This window comes from Brachycentrus maculatus, unplaced genomic scaffold, assembly GCF_059751285.1.
Source record: "Brachycentrus maculatus isolate JH-2025_06_01 unplaced genomic scaffold, ASM5975128v1 h1tg000269l, whole genome shotgun sequence".
NCBI classification, from domain to species: domain Eukaryota; kingdom Metazoa; phylum Arthropoda; class Insecta; order Trichoptera; family Brachycentridae; genus Brachycentrus; species Brachycentrus maculatus.
In genome coordinates, this window is record NW_028281020.1 from 605,332 (window position 1) to 626,410 (window position 21,079).

General features: G+C 28.4%; 1 protein-coding gene across 2 annotated transcripts in view; it reads left to right on the forward strand.

Annotated features, from left to right (window-relative positions):
• The first annotated feature begins 532 nt into the window (after window positions 1–532).
• LOC148305553 (cubilin) overlaps window positions 533–21,079 on the forward strand; it is a 50,952-nt gene continuing 30,405 nt past the window's right edge. Inside the window, exon 1 of one of the 2 annotated variants that reach the window (XM_088266469.1) lies at window positions 533–1,249. In XM_088266469.1, coding sequence (XP_088122595.1) covers window positions 1,129–1,249 — 121 coding nt within the window. In that variant the 5' untranslated portion in view covers window positions 533–1,128. The remainder of the gene's footprint in view (window positions 1,250–21,079) is intronic. The other variant, XM_088266470.1, reaches the window with a different exon arrangement.

Below are 21,079 nucleotides of genomic sequence, written 5' to 3' on the forward strand. Positions count from 1 at the left end.
AATTAATTGAATAATGAACATATGATTCACCAAAATATTATACAGAAATATTAAGGGAAATTCAATGATCATATTTGGTACCTATATAGTTATTAAAAGGTATATTTTAGTTTTTCGAAATACGTTGAAAAATATAAGAAGTAATGAAAGCTAAAACTTACAAATTTATCTTAAGCCTTTCATCCCTTGTATTCATAATATTATTTTACGCGTTTTGATTATTTAACCAGCAAATTATATTTTAAGCATTTCAATAAATAAATAAACTGTTCCTTTTTAACAGCCCTGGCGCAATACAACACGGTGGTGTAAACAATATATGTTTCAGGAATAAGGAGAGGGAGAATTCAAGGGTAAAACATTATATAAACAGATTTCGACCTAAAGCAAAAAAGTCAATTGATTTGCATATTCAATACTGCGGTCGGTTTTTATATTCGGTCTCTTCATGCGCACAGCCGCCTGAAACTGAATAACCAGCTTTTCCTCCGTTTCTACCCTAGAGTGGTCCCCTTCCTTCCTCACTACCGTCAGTCGGCGCTGACTGCCGTTGCGAGCGGACGCGTTCTAGGGTTTGTGGCCGAAGTTTGTAAATTTTCGTAGATTACAGCTCAAAGCTCCGGGCGACAAAGTGTCTGGCGCGTGATTAGAGTCCGCTTGAATCGTGTATAATGTCTGGGCTTACAATCGTTATCGGACATGCACAATGATGTCGATTTTACGACTAAAAACTTGCCAGTGAAAAGTAACAACATGATATTTTAACGTAATTTTCGTTTGTTTTATAGTGCTTCGATTGTAAATTTTACACATAAATAAAAATAAAATAAAAACGTTTCTTCGATTCGAATGTTTTTTTATTAATTCACACATATAAATCTTTTTTCATTCGATATTTTCGAGTTCATTGAAAAAAAAACTTTTAACAAAAAATCAAATCTACCAAGTAATTACTTAGTAGTCTTCTAATTGCCCAGACATTTTTTTACTTTTAACTTTTTACTTTCGGCTGTGAATTCAAAGGGATGTTTCAAAATCATAAATAAGTTTACTAATGAGCTAGTCTTAAAGATGTTGACTATAGAACAATGTATGTATATAAGTAACGTGTGATTTGAAAAGAGAAAAATGGCGAACATAAGTGAAAGAAACACTCAAAAATGGGTCACGAACGCCGCAAAGTGGATATGGATCATTTTGTTTCTCTCCGCAATATCAGCTGTCGACTCCAATCCGTCAAGTAAGAAAAGTGAGTTTTATAACGTATTGAATGTGTGTTTAGAATAATTGTAGAATATTGTAAACGTAAGTAATATAATATATTACGTAAGTAATCAAATTTATGAAGTATTTCGTATATATGTATGTATATATTTTCAAATAATACTAAAACGACATTAAAAACACGCTTGACATTTAACATATATTTTTTTAAACAATTTTTAAGGCAATTATTTGCATGCTTTTAAATACTCAAGTAACAACAGAACCACTTTTTTGTTTACTTTCACCATCAGTTGCTAATTACATGGTTGTAATAAAAATGTATTTATAAAACGTGAGCTTGCTACTATTGAACAACGATTAAAAATAGTAAAATTCATTATAACTTTAAAAAAACATAGCATTTTTTACAAATAAATTTTAATAAGGACTATTTATTCTATATGCACTATCATATTCAATTTAATTTATAAACAAATGCAAGAATATAGGTTTATAAATACAATGAAATACAACTCTGTATATATTTTTTTTCCACATATATTTTATTTGACCAGTGACCGGCATTCGTCGTTATCGACTTCATCTGGTGGAAGGCTAGACAAAAGGAATTCCATGTAGAAATGAAATATAAATTAAAATTTATATACACCACATGGCAGGGGTTAAAAATCACAATTTGATATAAATTTTTCTGACGAAATGAATTTAAACTTTGTGAATTTAAGTAGTGTATTATATTAATATTAACATAAAGGTTATGATTATTGGGTTTCAATTATTATTTTATACAATTAAAATATAATAATATAAGGGTGAATCTGGAACCGTTGGTTGAAATTGTTATTTAAATGCAGTTCCCCAAAGAAAAGTCAGTAGAACACTTAAAAAAACCTTTTAAATATGGTTTGTTTAAAAAAAGTGCATGTCGAGCATTATGTTATGTACTTAAAAAATATCTCGTACAAATATGGAGGTAAAACATTTTATCTTCGTGCGATACGCCTGAAGAAAAAAGCATGATGGATATATCGATCGTGAAGCTAAATTAATGAATGAAGAAAGGATAGTAATACAAGTGAACTGTGCAAATATGGTTGTCAATAGAAGCAGAGGCAGACGGAGGAAAATTTGGTATGATCAAGTATTTCAAATATTTGAAAGTGGTCAGGTCAGGTGGCGAAATAATTGACGGGTATGTATGAGAAGAAACATGAATGTGGAAGAGGCGAAGATTGTTTGCAAAGACAGATTGGTGTGGCATTCTATTCTCTCTGCCTGTTCGTGTAATGGTGGCCGAAAAGTCGGCTTGAACGCACTACGCAACATCCAGAAATACCTTAAGTATTTAAAATTGATTTACAAATAAACATATTATTTATTGATTCGGCATTAACTTTAAACTTGGAATGACATGTTGATTATTTTTTAAAAACTAAACACTTAAAACAGTTTTAATTTTTACCAGAAGATGAAAACATCAGTTAGATTTTGAAACTATTCGTGTATATAAATAAAACTCGTTAAAGTGGTATATTCAAATGTTTAATTAAAAAAAATCTACATACATACATACTTATACATAATTCCCCGAAAGATTTCCCTTTTTAAAATATTAAAAGTACCTTCGCGATAACAAGATATTGGGAAATGATTTCATGATATATTTCATTCAAAAGAAGCGAAAAAATATATAAATCCGATTCTTGAAGTTGTTTTTAATGTAAAGCTCTGGGGGGTATTTTTCAACAGAACTTAGGCAAAACATTTTAAGATTTTCTGCGAATAAATAAAAAAAATATATTATGATGTACTTCGCGTCAGAGATTCCCAATCTTTTTGGGTTTATTGCCCCTGGGAGATATCATATTTTTCAGTTGCTCGGTTAACATAATTTTGAACTTATTCTTTGAAATTTTTTTGCATTTTTATTTTTTTTTTACTCCCAAATGTATTAATTTCTCCTCACCCCCTCCTAAAGTATTTCAAATCTCCCTCCAAAACACTTTTAAGTTTTCTTCCTCTCCAGGCGACTTCATTGTCCACTGGGGTTGATATCTCTCACGTTCAGTTGGGTATTTTCTCAAAACATCAGAACAATCAGTAGTGATAAGAAACTCTGTACAAGTAAATAGATAGAAAAGTTCTTATATGATTTAATACAAATTTCACTCATAAATATCGAATTTCACTAGTTGATTTGGCAGTCACTATTTTTTAATAACGAAGGTTATTCACGCTTTAAAAATTTGACACAACATTACATTCGAATGCTCGTGTGTTTTTATGTCACAGGTAAAAACATGCTGTTTTTGTAAAATAGCTATTTAGATTGTAATGGCAGCGCCATATGTTGAAAATAACAGCACTACACACACATATACAATACTTTGCTCAGAACTGAGAGAGTGATTCTTGACAGCTGCTTACATATTATACATCCACAAGCATTGTAAAATTAAACATATGGTTTATGTATACTTTCTTTCTTATTCATTTAACTAGACTGAGCCGCAGCAACGCGTGACACGTTTATAACAAACAGTATGGCACGGTTTATTTATAACAAACAATGTGAATAATTTCATATGCATAATTTATGCATAACTTATTATAATTATTATCATCCCTGTCTTTATAAGCGCCCTTGAGGTAGTATTTTACGAAAATGGCGCTATACAAATTATCCAAATTATTATTATTATTGTGTAATAATTTACAGAACTACATTGAAATTATATGGTACCTACCGTGCAATGATGAAAACTTGGTTATTTGAACCGATTTTTTTGACTAAGAGATATTTTTTTGAGAGAAGTAAAACTCAAATTTGGACTAAGTAATTCTTATGGTTTAGTGATCGTAAAAATGAGTTAGAATTAGGCCGAAAACACCGTGTAATAACGAAGCAGGTTAAATGTAGCGAGAATGTGTTCATTAAGGAAATTGCGTGGAAAGTCGTTAGCTGATCGCGTGAGGAATGAGGATATTAGGACAGGATTCAAGGTTGAAACGAGAAGATTATTACAAACCTTCGAGATTATAGGTAGGTATCTCTTCAGAAAGAAGAAATAACTAAATCAGGGAGGGAGTCTTTAAAACGTGACCCGGTATTAAGGCGTTTGAAGGTAATAAATGGTGATCCAAAAATATATCTGAAGGTCCCAAATAATAAACGTAGGATATCGCCATCTTTAAGGATTAAAAGGGAGATAAACTAATATACAGTAGATTATTTTGTACATTTTGGCATCTTAACAAAGATGAAGAAGAATATGGATATCTGGGTATTTACGGGGTTTATTACCTGTCATAGGCCGGTTAAGCGATCACTTTACATGCGTGTAATATTTTATACTAATATAATATTTGCAAATGGCGTCGTACATCAATTATATTTGACAGCTGCAGTGTACAAACAAAGATAGGGTGGTGCAAAATTGATCTTTCGATTTCTTTGAAATCTTTAAATGGCCCTTTTAATTTTTTTTATTAAGTGGAAAATATGATATCCGTCAAGGGGCTGCTGCCAGTGTTGATTACCAAAGTTCCAAAAAGACAATAGTACATTATTAATCTCATGGCACAGTACATATGAGTTCACAAGAGCCCTCTTTGTTGGACTGAGAAAGCGTTAATGTAACAGAGACCCTTTTAATTAATTGATTCGGCGGTCACTTTGTGGTAAAATCTATCTATTTTTAATTAATGTTTTACTTAGTAAATACAACTTTTTCTTAATATCTACTGTGACACGTGTCTCCATGTATTCCGCATCATTTTCAAACACCGGTTTATGAACATACGATGTTTGAAAATGATGCAGAATGCATCGAAACACGTGTCACAGTAGATTTTATGAAAAAGTGGTATTTACTAAGTAAAACATAAATTGTAAAAATAGACCCTTTTATTTGGAAATATGCAAGATCCAAATAAAAGATCATTCAACTAGTCAAACAGTTGTTTTTTATTTTTATTTTTAAATTTCCTACATTATTTGTACCCTGCTTATTTATACACAAGGTAAATTTAAAAAAGAAAGATTGTTACAATTGTCTACGGTATTACATTTTCAAAGACAAATTGTGTAGAAAATTAAAATTTGACAGGCTTAAAGTTTTAAACCCTGTAAATGCTCGGAATTTTATGTTCTTCTTCATCTACGTTGAGATTTCTAAAAAATAAACATTCATAATTTTTATTGCAAGTTTCATAAGTACCGATCATCGATGAAATAAAAAAAACAGTTAAATAAAACCAATTTTCACCGCACCGGTAAAAGAGAATGAGATAAATTGGTATGTAATGGAGGTTCGGATATTTCCCATGTTATCTGGGACGTGTCGGGTAGTTCGGCATCTCTCGGGACTCTTCGGGATGGTTCGGGACAGCTAGGAATATTTATGGAAGGTAGTCAAGCTACACTATCATACGTTCCATTGGACTGCTAGTTTATGGGTTGGGAAATGCCAAAAGTTTGAACCATAGAATATTTCACCAAAACACATTTGGTACCTTTTAAAACTGACTAATTATTAAAATAAATTATTATCAACACCATAACAATTTTTTTGAGTTTTTACAAATCTTTATTAATAAATTTTGAGTTCATTTCCACTAAAGAGTAATTAATATCAAAGTAACATCCTTAATAACCGTGGCGCAGAAAATGTAGTACGTGCAAGATGTTTTCAATTAATTTGAAATTTGAGTAGTATGATTGTCCATTATCGGTAGAACAGTAAATGTTACACGTTTTTAAGTGTTAAGTTATGAAATGTATGTAAAATTCTTCCTGAATTTCATTGCATCATAGAAAATATCAATTAGAATCAAAGAAGAAAAATCAAAGAAGGTATTAATTGAGAAAACTAATAATACCTCCAAGATTTGAGTATTATAATTGTCAATTACGGTTAGAATCCTGAATATTACAAGTATATAAAGTCATTTCCCAAATCAGCTTATGATATATCGTAAATTTCCATATTTTTCTTCATCTTTGTTGGGATATCAATATGATTGTAGATTTTTCTTTCAAATAATACCGATATATATATTACATATACATATATATATATATATATATATATATATATATATATATATATATATATATATATATATATATATATATATATATATATATATATGTATATATATATATATATATATATATATATATAAATATATATATATATATATTTATATGTATATATATATATATATATAAATATATATATATATATATATATATATATATATATATATATATATATATATATATATATATATATATATATATATATATATATATATATATGTATATATATATATATAAATATATACATATATATATATTTAAATATTTATATATATATATATATATATATATATATATATATATATATATATATATATATATATATATATATATATATATATATATATATATATATATATATATATATATATATATATTTATATATTTATATATACATATACATATATATATATATATATATATATATATATATATATATATATATATATATATATATATATATATATATATATATATACATATATATATATATATATATATATATATATATATATATATATATACATATATATATATATATATATATATACATATATATATATTTATATATATATATATATATATATATATATATATATATATATATATATATATATAATATATATATATATATATATATATATATATATATATATATATATATATATATGTATATATATATATATATATATATATATATATATATATATATATATATATATATATATAATATATATATATATATATATATATATATATATATATATATATATATATATATATATAGATACATATATCGTATATATATGGTGTTATAATAAAATGTTGTTTTTGTAATTGCTACAAATATTAACAAAGCATTATATCATCAAAAACCGTACGAAAAATAAAACAAGCATTCCGTTCTTCTTTAAGTTTAAACAATTATTTAAAATTATTTTATTTTAACACACATAATGTTAAAATTGTGTCACTTGTTACTTTCTACCGATGTCTCGGTATCTTTAAGGGAGTTTTTTTTAGGGTGCTATTGTGATGTAACTTTTTTATTGCAACGTCGCTCTAAAAAAACTCGCTCCTCCTACTAATATTTCGGCCCCCTGTAAGGGTGGCCGAAATATAAGTAGGAGGTTAAATTGTTGGTATAATATAATATTACGTATTCTACCGCTAGTAGTTACCATGAAAATAAACATTTATATTGAATTTTTAACTTGTTTAAGGCACGATACGGTATGGTAATAAGTTTAAAAAAAAAACAGTAAAAACATCGAATAACAGAATACTAATTACAAAGATATTTTCAAGAATCTTTCAATTTAAATATTGATATGGTTAAATGAAGAAGATATTTTTTCAAATAATTATTTTTTAAAAGATGTTTATGTATGTACTCTTATATTGTAGTTTTTTATTTTAATTTTCTAGTTATGAATAATATATTGTAGTTAATTTTAACTACAATATATGTGTATTATTCATAACTAGAAATGTACTTCGTATTTAACAAAGAACTTCATTTTTCTTGAAATGTCCTTAAACGTTTTTGCCGACACTTTCTTTTAGCGTTGAATTTACACAAAGCTGTATTTTCGGAGGAGCATTAAACTTTTTGAGTGCCCTCAAAATACAATCTTATACTCGCGAACAGCTTTTATGGTTTCAGAGAGTTGCGAACAATATGAATAGGCTATCCCAAAAGTTCATACCGTTTTGACAGTTTCAATAAAGAGAGGAATATATTTTTATATGGACTGACTAAAAATTGGATTTATACTTAACCCTTTGTATACACATGGGAAAACCCACAATAAATCTGATGCTATTTTTTCCTTATAACGGCGAATGTATACTGCATTTCTATAGACAGATATTATATTTTGTTTATTCGAGATTGTAACAATAATATACGATTAAATATCTTATCTTCATAAAGTTAGTAAAAACATTAAGTTCATTATAGTTTTCATTATTCTTTATAGTTTCGGTTCATTTAAAAAAAAAAATAGATTTTTTCACTTATTTACATGTTTAGTATTACTGGTACCGGTAGCGGAGAGCTGACCACCTTTCCTTCACGTGTTGACGATCAAGATAACACTGCGTTTATACTATGCGGTGCCCTACGCACCATTGGGTGCGGATGAGGGTTTGCATAATAATTGTTTTCAAATTATTTAAAAGACTCACTAATGTATCATCATAAGAAATTTCTTCTTTGAAACGAGACGTACTACAACGGTGCATAAGGCACCACACCATATAGACATAGTGAACTTGATTGTCAAATACTGTTTGTTTTTTTAGACATGGTGATTAGTTTTATCATTCATTGAGATTGAGATAGGATTCATTGTGTTGGGCGAGAAGGAACTCCAGGTGACGGATGAAAAGCAGTTTCCTCTATACTATGAAAACAGACAGAAATATTTACTTGTTATATAGCTATTATGCATCTACGAGTGTAGTTCATAATCGCTTTTGTTTAATTTATGTCACGTTTCAAACACGAACCTAAAGTTAAATCTTCTTCTCCTACTTAAATCAGAAAGTTACATCTACATTTTAAAATTTATACTTTCTTTCATTCTACATATTCTGTTAAATGTAATTTATGTTATAATTACGGTCAAACGAATATACTTGGCGTATTATTTTTTCTCTTTGTATATTTGAGTTTTTTTTAAATAGTACAATTACACCTCTATGCAGTTCTATAAAAAATAGTTAATGTACGAAGTACTTTCTCGAAAATGATACACTTAGTCACGTTTATGTTTTACGTAATTATAATAAAATATTCAATACTGGTTTGGAGATAATTTTCAAAGTTAATTTACTAGTAAGATTTTAGAAAAAGATTAATAAAAATTAAAGGAAATCTTCTCGTATTTTCCAATTTAATGACTCGCTAGTAATAATTCCGCCTCGGGATAACCTCATAAAATTATTTTATAAAATTTCTCTCAAAATTTTATTTTATTACAATCCCAAAGCGATCTAAAATACGAATTCAATCAAAATAATTGTGCCTCATTATAAAATGTTCCATTGGATGTTTAATTTCTTTTAACGATTAACCTACTCAGTAATAATAATTGGATTTTCTGAATTTTAAAGGGAGTTTGATAAATGTCTGGATACAGGCGTTCAAAAATTTTATGATTTTACATGGAATTTTATGTAATAATTTTATTACATTTTCATTTCATTTTACTCTTATATTTCTAAATACAAATAAAATGATATTATTTAATCACACATTTTTCATATTGAATACTTTAAATATCAATATTTATTAACTGGTGTCAAATTTAACCATCTGATTTAATTAAATATGAATCTATAATACTTCACACAGTTTATTTTATTTTTTTAAGTTCAATTATTAATTATTTATCAAGATATTTTTTCTATATGAGTTCTTTTATGGAATTAATGCATGGCAGATGGCACCCGATATCAGTGTTGAGTAAGGATCTTAAGGTACAAAAAAATGTGCAGTATTGGAACATTAATAGTTAAATCATTTAGGTTCTTGGAATTTCGTCCCGATTATGAATTCCTCGTACATTTTTGAGCATAATTCAGATACTGCCAAATTTAATGGGATATTACTCGTACAAACGGATCCTTCCCAATTCCTTATTCAGCTGGCAGTAAGTTTAACGCAAGTATTGAATTGATAATGATTTAGAGTCAAGTCGTCAAAATAAGTTCAGAAAATACATTAAAATCGTACTTTCGTCAAACTACCATGCACCAGCGAAACGCACACATCAAGGCGTGCTCCATTTGCTTGAAATAACACTGAATTTAAGGAAATTGATAATTATTAACACTTGATATATCTTTACGACAAAAACAATGCTCGTATTAGATTTTCGAATGATTAATCAGAAATAAAGTTCTTGGTAACAATAAAGTGTTAACATATCGAAATATAAACCTGTATAATTTTGCGAACTTAACAAGGTGCCATATTTGTATTTTTTTAAGGAATAACCCGCAAAGCCTACCTAAAAGGTGTTTTTATATCATTTTACTCCCATTTCAATCGGTACTACGAATTGTATAACTAACTTCTTACAATATCTAATTCACTGAATCCTAATGTGATTATTGTAATTCATATCTAAAGAACCAAAGTAAAGTTTTTTTTTCCATTGAATCATTAAAATAACTTTGGCGAACAATTTGACGAGCTGAAAACCTGTTTTTTTTTTAATCCAGTCAGGGTTTTTTGTAAAGCTACCCGAAACTTTTACGAATAGCATTAATATTAATATTTTATAATATTAATATTTTATAATCACGATATCAGCACTCTTCCGTTGATTTTCTGAAATTTCTGTAGTTTAAAGGGTCATGTTTGGTCTAATTTTATTTCAAACAAATCAAATTTTTGATGTTTATAATACCGATTCCAACCCAAGGGATAATTGTGAACATTTATTGGCAAAGTACGGTGTGTAAATGAGATAACCAATATTTATTTCATACGTATTTTTCTCATTTTAAATAATAGAATATATTTGTTTAACTAAATACGATGTTCTATTTCCAATACAAATATATTTAAAATAATAACATCAATGACTTGAATTATTTATATTATATGGTGCAAGCATAATATTTATAGCGCTTTTGATGGAGATTTTTTAATCACTTTTCTTATTCGTTATTGTAATAAAAAACATAACGTTACGTAACATTACGTAAGTAAATATCGTGAAAACGAGATGCTCAGTCTGTTGTTTCGGTTAAATTTCAAGACTATTGGGATGAAAAACAATCAATTACTAACATACAGAGAGAATAGAACGCCACACTTATTTATCATTGCATCTTCTCATGCATACCTGCCGATTATTTCGACTCTTAACCCGACCATTTTCATGTATTTGAAGTACTTAATCAAACCATGTTTTCCTCAGTTTTCTTGTAAATAAGATACCCAACTAAGAGGAATGAAAACAATTGATTTATCAAATTATCTTTACCGGTTATTCACGTCACTAGTCCACAGCAATAATTCAGCCGATAGTATTTCACTGGGAAAAGGGTAGGCCGTATAAATAGATACGTTTATTTTACGAACCCTATAGTTACGTTAACCTTTACACATCAATACGGAATAGAAGTCATGACAGTAATTTATAATAAACTGTTATTCCATTAAAAAAAATTAGTACGAAAAAATTGTTTTTTCCGACTTTAAAAAGCAGGCAATAGTGCATGGGGCCTACTGGTTTGAAGCGATGTTAACTTGATAGTTGATTATACCATATGGGGGCTTGCGTTGAATGTTCTATGAATATTTGTTAAATAATTGAATTTACTCTCCCCAAGTTTCTGATAACATTTGTATTAGGAGTAGCTTGCAAAATATATATATAAGTTTGTAAGAATACGGGTTTGTTACCTCATGTAGCTGGAAAATTGCTGCGAATCTCAGTTTCTTACCTTAAACTACGTCATATGTACAGTATATTTTAGTTCAACATCGAATGAATTGGATTCCAAGACTGCTTACCTTAGTTTGTATAATAAACTATCAGTTATCACAGATGTGAGAATTGAACCATGAAATTCCGATATGAAACCCCGACCCATGGAACCATAATTCGATATGTCATGGATAAGTGATCTGACCAGCTGGCAACCAACGTACTGAATTTAGTGAGTGTGTCTATGCCATTACGGGCGCAATGGCGTGGAATGTTCATCCACCACCAGTTAAAAATAATGAAATTAAGATGATCTTAAGTAAAGAAAACAAAATTGTATTTTTTATCAAAATCATTCATGTATGAAATTATCAAACCCTCATTCACACCTGATGGTGCATAGGGCACTGCATCATATAAAACAGTGTTATTTGATCGTTAACACATGAAGGAAATGTGATCAGCCCTCCACTTTAAGTACCAGTCCAGGGTAATATTAAATACATATTAAAGTGAAAAAATCACTTTTATTTATTTCACACACTTCTAAAAATCGAACCCTGGACCTTCAGTACGGTAGCCGAGAGTCCTGACCATTACTTTGCGGAGGCGGACTAACAAGTAAATAATATATAAATAATCGGATAACGAAGATGGGTACATTTGAAATCGATCGAATCATTTGTTTACACGATTGCATACCTCATTAACATATATCGCTCACTCCTTTCAAGAACGTCGTAAATCAAAATTCGTCAATTTTCAGTTGTGCGTGTTTTCGGAATGCCCAGAAAATGTACTATATCCCAGCAAAAGAGGCATATTTTTAACTTAATATTTACCCGCTCCAGGGCAGAAAGTGTTGTTTTTGCATTTTGAAGAAAAGGTATTGTTTAATTATTTTTTTATATAAACTAAATATTTTTCAAATGGAGAAAAAACCATCACGTTTTACTTAAAAAGATCTGTTGCATAGTAAAAAGTTCAGTAAGTGGCTTGATATTTACTTTTAACACATTGTATTATATTTTTAAACATTAAAAACGTTCTCTTGAAAAAACAAGTTTTTTGATTTATGACGTTCTTGAAAGGAGTGAGCGATATCTTAGAAAACCCAGTTAGGATACATTATTGTAAAAATCTGTGTGAAGAAAAATTAATGAATTTTTAAAATTTATTTTCCCAATCATTCAATGACAAATTTTATAAAACAGTTTAATCAGAGCGAATATATTCGTAAATAAAAAATAAAAAAAATTGTTGTAAAAGCACACTTTGGTTTTGATCCAAATTAGATTAACTTTCCACTCAAGTATGTACGTATGTGTGGCACTCCCGACTTCTCGAAATGTGATTGTAAGGAAATTTTCCTAAAAACACAACATCCATTTCAGGAAATGGTGCTCCTATTAAATTATGCCGCGAGTATTCAGAAAATAAATTATAGAGAAAGCCTCGAAAATGCCGCCGTGAAAGGAATGAAACTCATCCGAAATTTATTCTAATATCCTTCTGATGTTACCAACTTTGTAACTTATAAAATTACTTTTTCTCGGTTCTTTCTCGATTTTGATTGTCATATCAAATTAAATGTGATTATCGTTGTGTATTTTTCTGATTTAATATATTTCTTTGTGAAATATTACCATTTTCACAAACTTGTCGCAATAAAAGATTTACACACTTTTCACAAATAAGCATTGTCATAACACATAAGACATTAGTTTAACAGTATTTTTTAACAATTCAGCATAATCATTGAACAAGTATTTATACTATACCAAACTTGTCAGAATAAAAGGTTTGTACACTTCAAACGAATAAGTATTGACATAAGATATACGTCAAACAGTATTATAATCAATTCAGTATTATTATTAGATAAACAAACATTTAAATTATACAAGTTAGTACTAGTATGGTTGCCCCTCTCTAAGTGTCATAGCTATTGCTACCTCTTAAACCCGCTACACTGCCAGCCATGTACGATAGCCTTTTCTCAACTACTTTTCCTCCTTCATTTCTTTCCCACATTTAAACATAATATTGTTAACTTATATTTCAAATATTGAAATTAAAAGCTGATTATTAGAGTGAAATTGTTTATTATCAAAAACACAAAAAAATGTGATTTAAAGATGAAAATTAATTTTTGTTTTAATTTTAAATCAAACACACATTTTTTTGAGTCTACTAAATTCATAAATAAATAAAAATTAATATTTAATGTATTTTTAAAAATAAAATACAATTTAGTAGCCTCCAAAAATAAGAGTTTAATTTTAATATTTGAGATTTGAATTTTAATGGAGTTCTACAAATTAAACGCCAAAGCCATGAATAATATAATATTCTTAACCCTTACTCCTTCATTTCTGTCATTTATATCTCATCAAGGTATACCACTCCAAGTATTTGAAGCGCAGGGCTGTCTATCATCCAGCCTTTATGTAAAAACCAATCGAGGAGAACACCACGTTAATCTGATGTGATGTCCAATACACCATCTGGATACAGATAGGGGTTAAAGAAAAAAATAGTCAGAATAACTAGAAAAAAATAAATTCAGAAAAAATGCTTTGTTTATAAAAAAAACTTACCCTTTTTTAAAAAAAATTAGGAGTTAATGAAATAATCATCATCAAAATCAAAGTACGATACTGATTGAAATAATAGTTTTATTAAATATAATTTATATTTGAAGCACTAACTTTGTAATTTTCTATTTTAAAATTAAAATGTAACTTTGTTTTAAAATCACTATAAATATTTATTTATAACTGAATTATAATATCTTCCGGTTTCAAAGCTAACCGCTTTTTTTTATCAAGAAGTAATTGGCTTCGTATCATAAAATATTTTTATTGATTTTAAAATAATATAATTTTAAAATAACATTTTTTAGTATTTGGACACACTCAAAATGTTGTATTTTAAAATAAAGTTACTTTTTTATTTATAGTTTTATTTCAACTTACACAATATATTTACAAACACCGATACTAGCAAAGAGCATTCTATTATATCGCTCACTCCTTTCAACAACGTCATTTATCAAAAAACTTGATTTTTCAGGCGATCGTTTTTAAAATTTAAAAATATAATAAAATGTATTAAAAATAAATATCAAGCCTCTTATTGAACTTGTTACTATGCAACATATCTTTTTAGGTAAAAGCTGAATGTTTTTTCTCCATTTAGAAAATATTTAGTATATTTACAAAAAATAATTAAACAATACCTTTTCTTCAAAATGCAAAAACAACACTTTTTGCTCTGTAGCGGGTAAATATTAAGTTAAAAATATGGCGTTTTGCTGGGATATAAAACATTTTTTAAGCATTCGAAAAATAAACACAACTGAAAATTTACGAATTTCGATATATGACGCTGTTGAAAGGAGTGAGCGATATGTTAGTCTCTACTCTATTCTTCAACTCCTTTTGCAAAACAATCCACATTCCTTGATCTGTTATTCCATTAATAATTGCAAAATATTTTCTCTTTGTCATTCCTTTATCATACGTCCGTTCTGAGAAGACACAATGTTTCAGATATTTCTGGAAAGTTTTTAGAAAATGTAGATTTTTGAAGTGGAAAGGTAATTCATTTTAGAACCTAGCTGCTTAAACGGAAATTACTAAAAAATGTTATAGTGACGAGAAATGAAAAATTCCCTGCTGAAAAGGCGAAGCGATAGTCAATGGTAGAAAATTTAAGTAATGTTTTCAACTACATAGTAGCTTGATGCACTGGCGATGTGAGGAATGCTAAAAAGTAGCGAGACAGATTGTAGGGTTTTGAGCTTATTTAAAGTCCTTCAGTTTTCTACTGATACATGTTTTATCTTCAAACAATACAGGGTACATATTAAACTGATCAATTCACCGAGAGAAAATAATTCAATTTAATTTCGTTTGATGTTCTTGAAAAACTGTTTGTGAAATAATATGTATATATTTTTCCTTTATTTTATTATCCTAAGGAGTATTTGCTCACTAAAGTTCAAGGGTAAACAGCCACATACATATTATAAATCTTAAGTATGTAGAGCTTTGATAAAAAAAATTTTGAAAACAAATTTCTAGCAATTAAAATAAAATTTTACAAATTCATCACGCAACCTCTAACAGCATGCGATATGGCTTAAGGCTTAGCGCAAAGATAGCGTATATGGTTTTTAGAATCTGAATAATAGTATTTGAATATGTTTTGTGGTTCAAATAGGTTTTAAAATATTCGCACAAGTTAAATATAATAATAATCCCAAAAAAAACACCTAAAAAAATAATAATAACAAAACTCAACGGGGGTTACATCGTATCGTTATTTTAAATATGTGGCCGATAAAGATTCGCACATATTTAAGGAGATTTTAAATAACAATTTAACGTTAGTACTTAGGTCTAATAAATATTTCATGAATTATTCATGTAAGTCGATATATGTAGATAGGGTGTCTTTACATAAAATTAGACGACCTGAGAACTCTGAACTTCTTCACTGACGCCATTTGTATTCAATGAAATATATAATTCACTCCTCTATCCAGGAATTGAGAGCTCTGGATCACGCACCTTGCTTCCATGTTATATAGCACCACGTTAATTCGATGCAGTACCCTATGCATCATTTAGGTGCAAAGAGGGGCCAAATAAAAACGTAGGATAAGTTAACACTCTTTTTTTTTGGTCAATAATGATCCGTTGAGATAATTTTACAAGTTTATTTATAATGCATTGTATTTTTTTGTTAATTTTTAATTGCGGTAAGAAAATAAGTCTTTTTCAGATCAAACACTTTGGCTTGAAGCTCTGCATGGTCGGCCCGTATAGTGTTGGCGTGCTATTTCCTTTTGTATTTTTTCACCCGTATTTTGCGTGCGTGCTAATGCTAAGTTCGACCTTATAATCCCTCACACAATTTGTTCTCTACGTAATAACTGACATTTAAAGCATAATTATTCAAATTTGATTATGACGTTTCATTCCTAATTCCCATGGAGCCCTTTTATTTTCTGACATCGTACACTTTATGGTCACTTCCCAAACGTGCTATTATATTATTTGAAATCTGGAAACTTGGACGTGATATTTTTAATTGCTGCTTTTCATGTAAATTTTAGTTGAAACATGAACTGTGAAAACTACAATGTTTTACGATTCTGTAAAGATATAAAAACAGATTATTATTCTTGATGAAGGCAGTTTATATTAAACTTTATATCAACAAAATAAAAATATATTTTAAAAATGTATATGATATTTCAACAGTTTTAAACGATTTAGGCCATGGGATAATTTTAAGGTGTTTAGTTTTTATTTTCTTCAATTTTTTATTTTTTTTCATAATCTACCTACATCTTTTTTAATGGCAAATAACTCTTTTGAGGTAGATACTGGCGTTCTTGATTCATTTATGTATCATCCTGTGATGGATAAAAACTGCCTCATAATTTTCATACCGTAACAATTGTTGCACGTTTCCATATATAGGATTTTGGAATTGGGCTTCTACGGTATTTTTTCTACCACGACTTAATTAAATCAAACAAGTATGTAAAGATTTAACGAGAGAAACTGGGTCGTAATCACGATATTTTAGGATAATAGGTCGATTTTTTACTAGTGTATCAGTACAAAACTACAAAAATTAGTGTGCCTTTTCACTTAATTTTAAAATTGTAAATATGTAAATTTGGACTGGCAACGCATGACGTTTTAGTTTGTTTTCACTTAGTTCTCAAAAAAAATGTCTTTGTTATCCTAGCTTGTTACCATTAATCTTTATTTTGGTACATTTAATTTCAAAATAAACACCAAACAATCCACATATTTCTTATTCTTCGTCTTTATCTAAGTAAAACAGTGCTTTTTATAGCTTATTCCGCTATTATTTAATTTAACCAGTGACCGGATCTTGTCAAACTGATGAAGTTGGTAATGATAAAATCCAGTCAAACAAAATGAAAATAAAAAATATAAATAGTGGTTATTTTATTACATTACGTGCTGTTCTACAAAATAAAAAGTAAGAACAATATTAAAATCTTATTAGACACTGCGTAAGAGGATTAAGTGTTTTATTGATCTTTAATTTACGAAGATAATGTAACATCCTTGCGTTTCTAGTAATATTGGAGGTATGAATATAAACAAAATATTAAAATTAAAATAAGGTTCACTTTTATCGTCCTCCTTGGAGCCTCATGTATGGATTTCAAAAGAATTAAAAAAAAAAATTAAAAAAAACATTTGTGTCTTTATTACACTCGTAGGTATATTTTATACACAAATAAAATTCACGCTGTTTTGGTAGGCCTAAATGTATCATTATTAAAAACAGGAATCAAATTGTAATGAAGTGGGTTGGAACTTAAAAACTTAACCCAATGACTCATTGGCATACTTAACAAAGAACGTTTTGCAACCTTATAACAGAGTTATTATACAATATAACTATTCAAAGAAAATCTCAATATTCCATCAAGTTTATTCCTTATCTCAGCGGAATCGGTTTAAAATAATATAAATCAATACCCACTTATACTTAGAAAGGCTTTAAAGATTACAACAACTTAAAGCTAACAAATCTACAAGGGTTGTTTTTCCTGATATAAATTTACCTGTGCAAAAACATCCCCGTTTCCGATTAAGTCCGTACCCTCACGTGCCATTTGTCGGGAAAACAATTTATGTAAATAAGGGAGGAGGAATACCTCTCAGGCAATCGGGACCCACTCCAATATAAAGGTAAATTTTATTTCACGTTTTAAGGCGGAATTTCAAGGCGGGCAGAGGTAATCTGAGAGAATATTTATAGCGAGAGGATTCTAGTTTTTAAATTTAATTAAAAGTGTTGCTACGGGAATACGTGTTTACAGCAAAAACGCTACACTCGCTTTATATTGTGATTAAATATTTTTTTAATGAAAAATCGCAAGAATATTAATATTTTTATATTGCTTGGTTCGTTTGAGCGTAGTGGTAAGTGCTTTAAGGTAAAATGTTTGTGTTACCGGATTCAATTCCTTGCGTGGTAAAAATAAAATTTTAAAGTTAAATGTATCTCCAAGTCATTGTACACGGATACCTTGAGAAATTTATTCCTTTATTTAAACGGAAATATGGATGAATGTAATGCTCATGGAAATGATGAATTAGACTTATGTGTAGAGTGTATACTTAAACTATCCATCTTAGGTCGTGTGCCCTGTAAATGATTCCTTTTATATTCCTTAGAAAAAAATTACGCATCTTATGAAAAAAGTACAATCATACATACAGGTAAGAAATGTTTTGTATTTTTCGAAACATTAAATATAACATTTATTTTATTTTTATTATTATATTTAAAGGAATAACCCGTAAAGCCTCTATAAGTGTCTCGTCTGCTGGTAGGATAGTAAGAATAGGTAAGGTAAATGTGAAAGTATTTTTGAAATAGACTAATTGAAAATAAACCTTTATTGAATTTATTTTGCAATTGGTGGGAATCGAACCCGGGACGCCAGTTTTGCAGTCGAGCGTCTACCCGACTACGCCACGGTGCCTGTCAATGATAACAATATTTTTGGTTGTTTTGAGAACTGACATTGTGTTTATAAATTAATTAATTATAAATAAAATTCTTCAAAGAGAATCTCAAAGAAGTTGCCTTTGTCAAAAAAATATGCTTAATTTTTTCCATAAAAGAACAATATACGAGTAGACAGAATAATTTTTAATTTACGTATTTTATTTTAATTTGGATATTTCAAGATTTTATGTTTTAGACATATTAAAAATAATTTCCAGTTTATTTTTTGTTAAAAGCTGATTTTATCAAAAGAAGGTGAAATTAATATGTCATGAGATAACTTAAACTAAGTAAATATTTTAAGGAAATATTTTAATAGAGTTTTTTTATGAATGTTGCTTTATAAAACAGTGTTGTTCATTTCATTCGTTCCAAGAAAATGTTAAGTTTATGTCCATCCGAGAATAACCTTATTTTATATATAAGTTACTGAAGATTTTACGTCAAAAGAGATCTCATATACGTTTTATTCTTGAAGTTTTGGAAGATAAAATAAAAAAAAATAATTTTTACCGTTATTGACTCTTTGTTTGCACCAAATGATGCGTAAGGCACAACATCAAATTAATGACATGTTAATTTAATCTTATTCTGCTACCCAGCTCGCCAAGATGCTGCACTTGTACAATCTAATGAACTTAGATTGTAGGTGTTAAAATAATTAATTCACAAATTCGTATTACTAAGACTTTTTCATATATAAATACTAGTTGATTAATAAAATATGTACAACTTTTACATCCGATTCGACGGTTATGGTATTAAAAAATATTATATTTTGAGTATATTTCAATTTATGTCGACATATGCTGGATTTTATTCACGTAAGAGTTAATTACATTATACTGTGAAATAATAAACATCGTTGTTCATTATACGTATTTTGTTAGTTACGATATATGTATTTTTCTGTAATTTTTAAAACAAATAGCAACGTTGAAATTTTAGACTAATTCGACAATTAAGAGTGAGCAGAATGTTCAATGATAAGTTACCAAAAAATTGGATCCGTAAATCGTTCTGATTGACCGGGAAAATTGAATTATTGCAACATATGTATGTACAAAAATGCAGATTTTCCTCATAAATGAATACACGTGTTATTATAATGTTAAAAACTCACCCCTTTCTGGATGGCGCCCTTTAATAAACGATTATTTTCACATGAGCGACTCGATTGGGTTGACAGCTTGACACGTGCGTAGGTTGCTTAAATTATACAGTTTTATCGTCACGGCTTTATTTGATGGCGTACGAAAATAGCATAAAAGCTGTTTAAATCTAAATTTTATCATTCACTTAAAGCACATCTTTGGTCAAAAAAGATCTTTTGTAGGTGAAAATGGAAAATTTTGATTATCACTCACAAATAAAACTTACGCGAAAAATATACTTAAACACACTAGATTTACGGCACAGAATATATTTTGAGACATATGTTTTTCATTGTTTCAGAAGGCATTTTATTAATAAAAATCCGATTATAAATAAAATAATAAAGTAGTAAATATAAACCGTCTTATATCTATTATTAAATAAAATAAAACAAAAATGAAGAGCGCCATAAAAATACCACTCGCGACGCACTTGTGGATTTTTAACTACTCGTGGATTCATGCCGAAAATGTTGACAATACTTCTAAATTACTACGCGACAATACTTCTAAGAGTAAAGGTCTAGATACACGTGCTCATTAATTATTGCTTATTACACAATGGT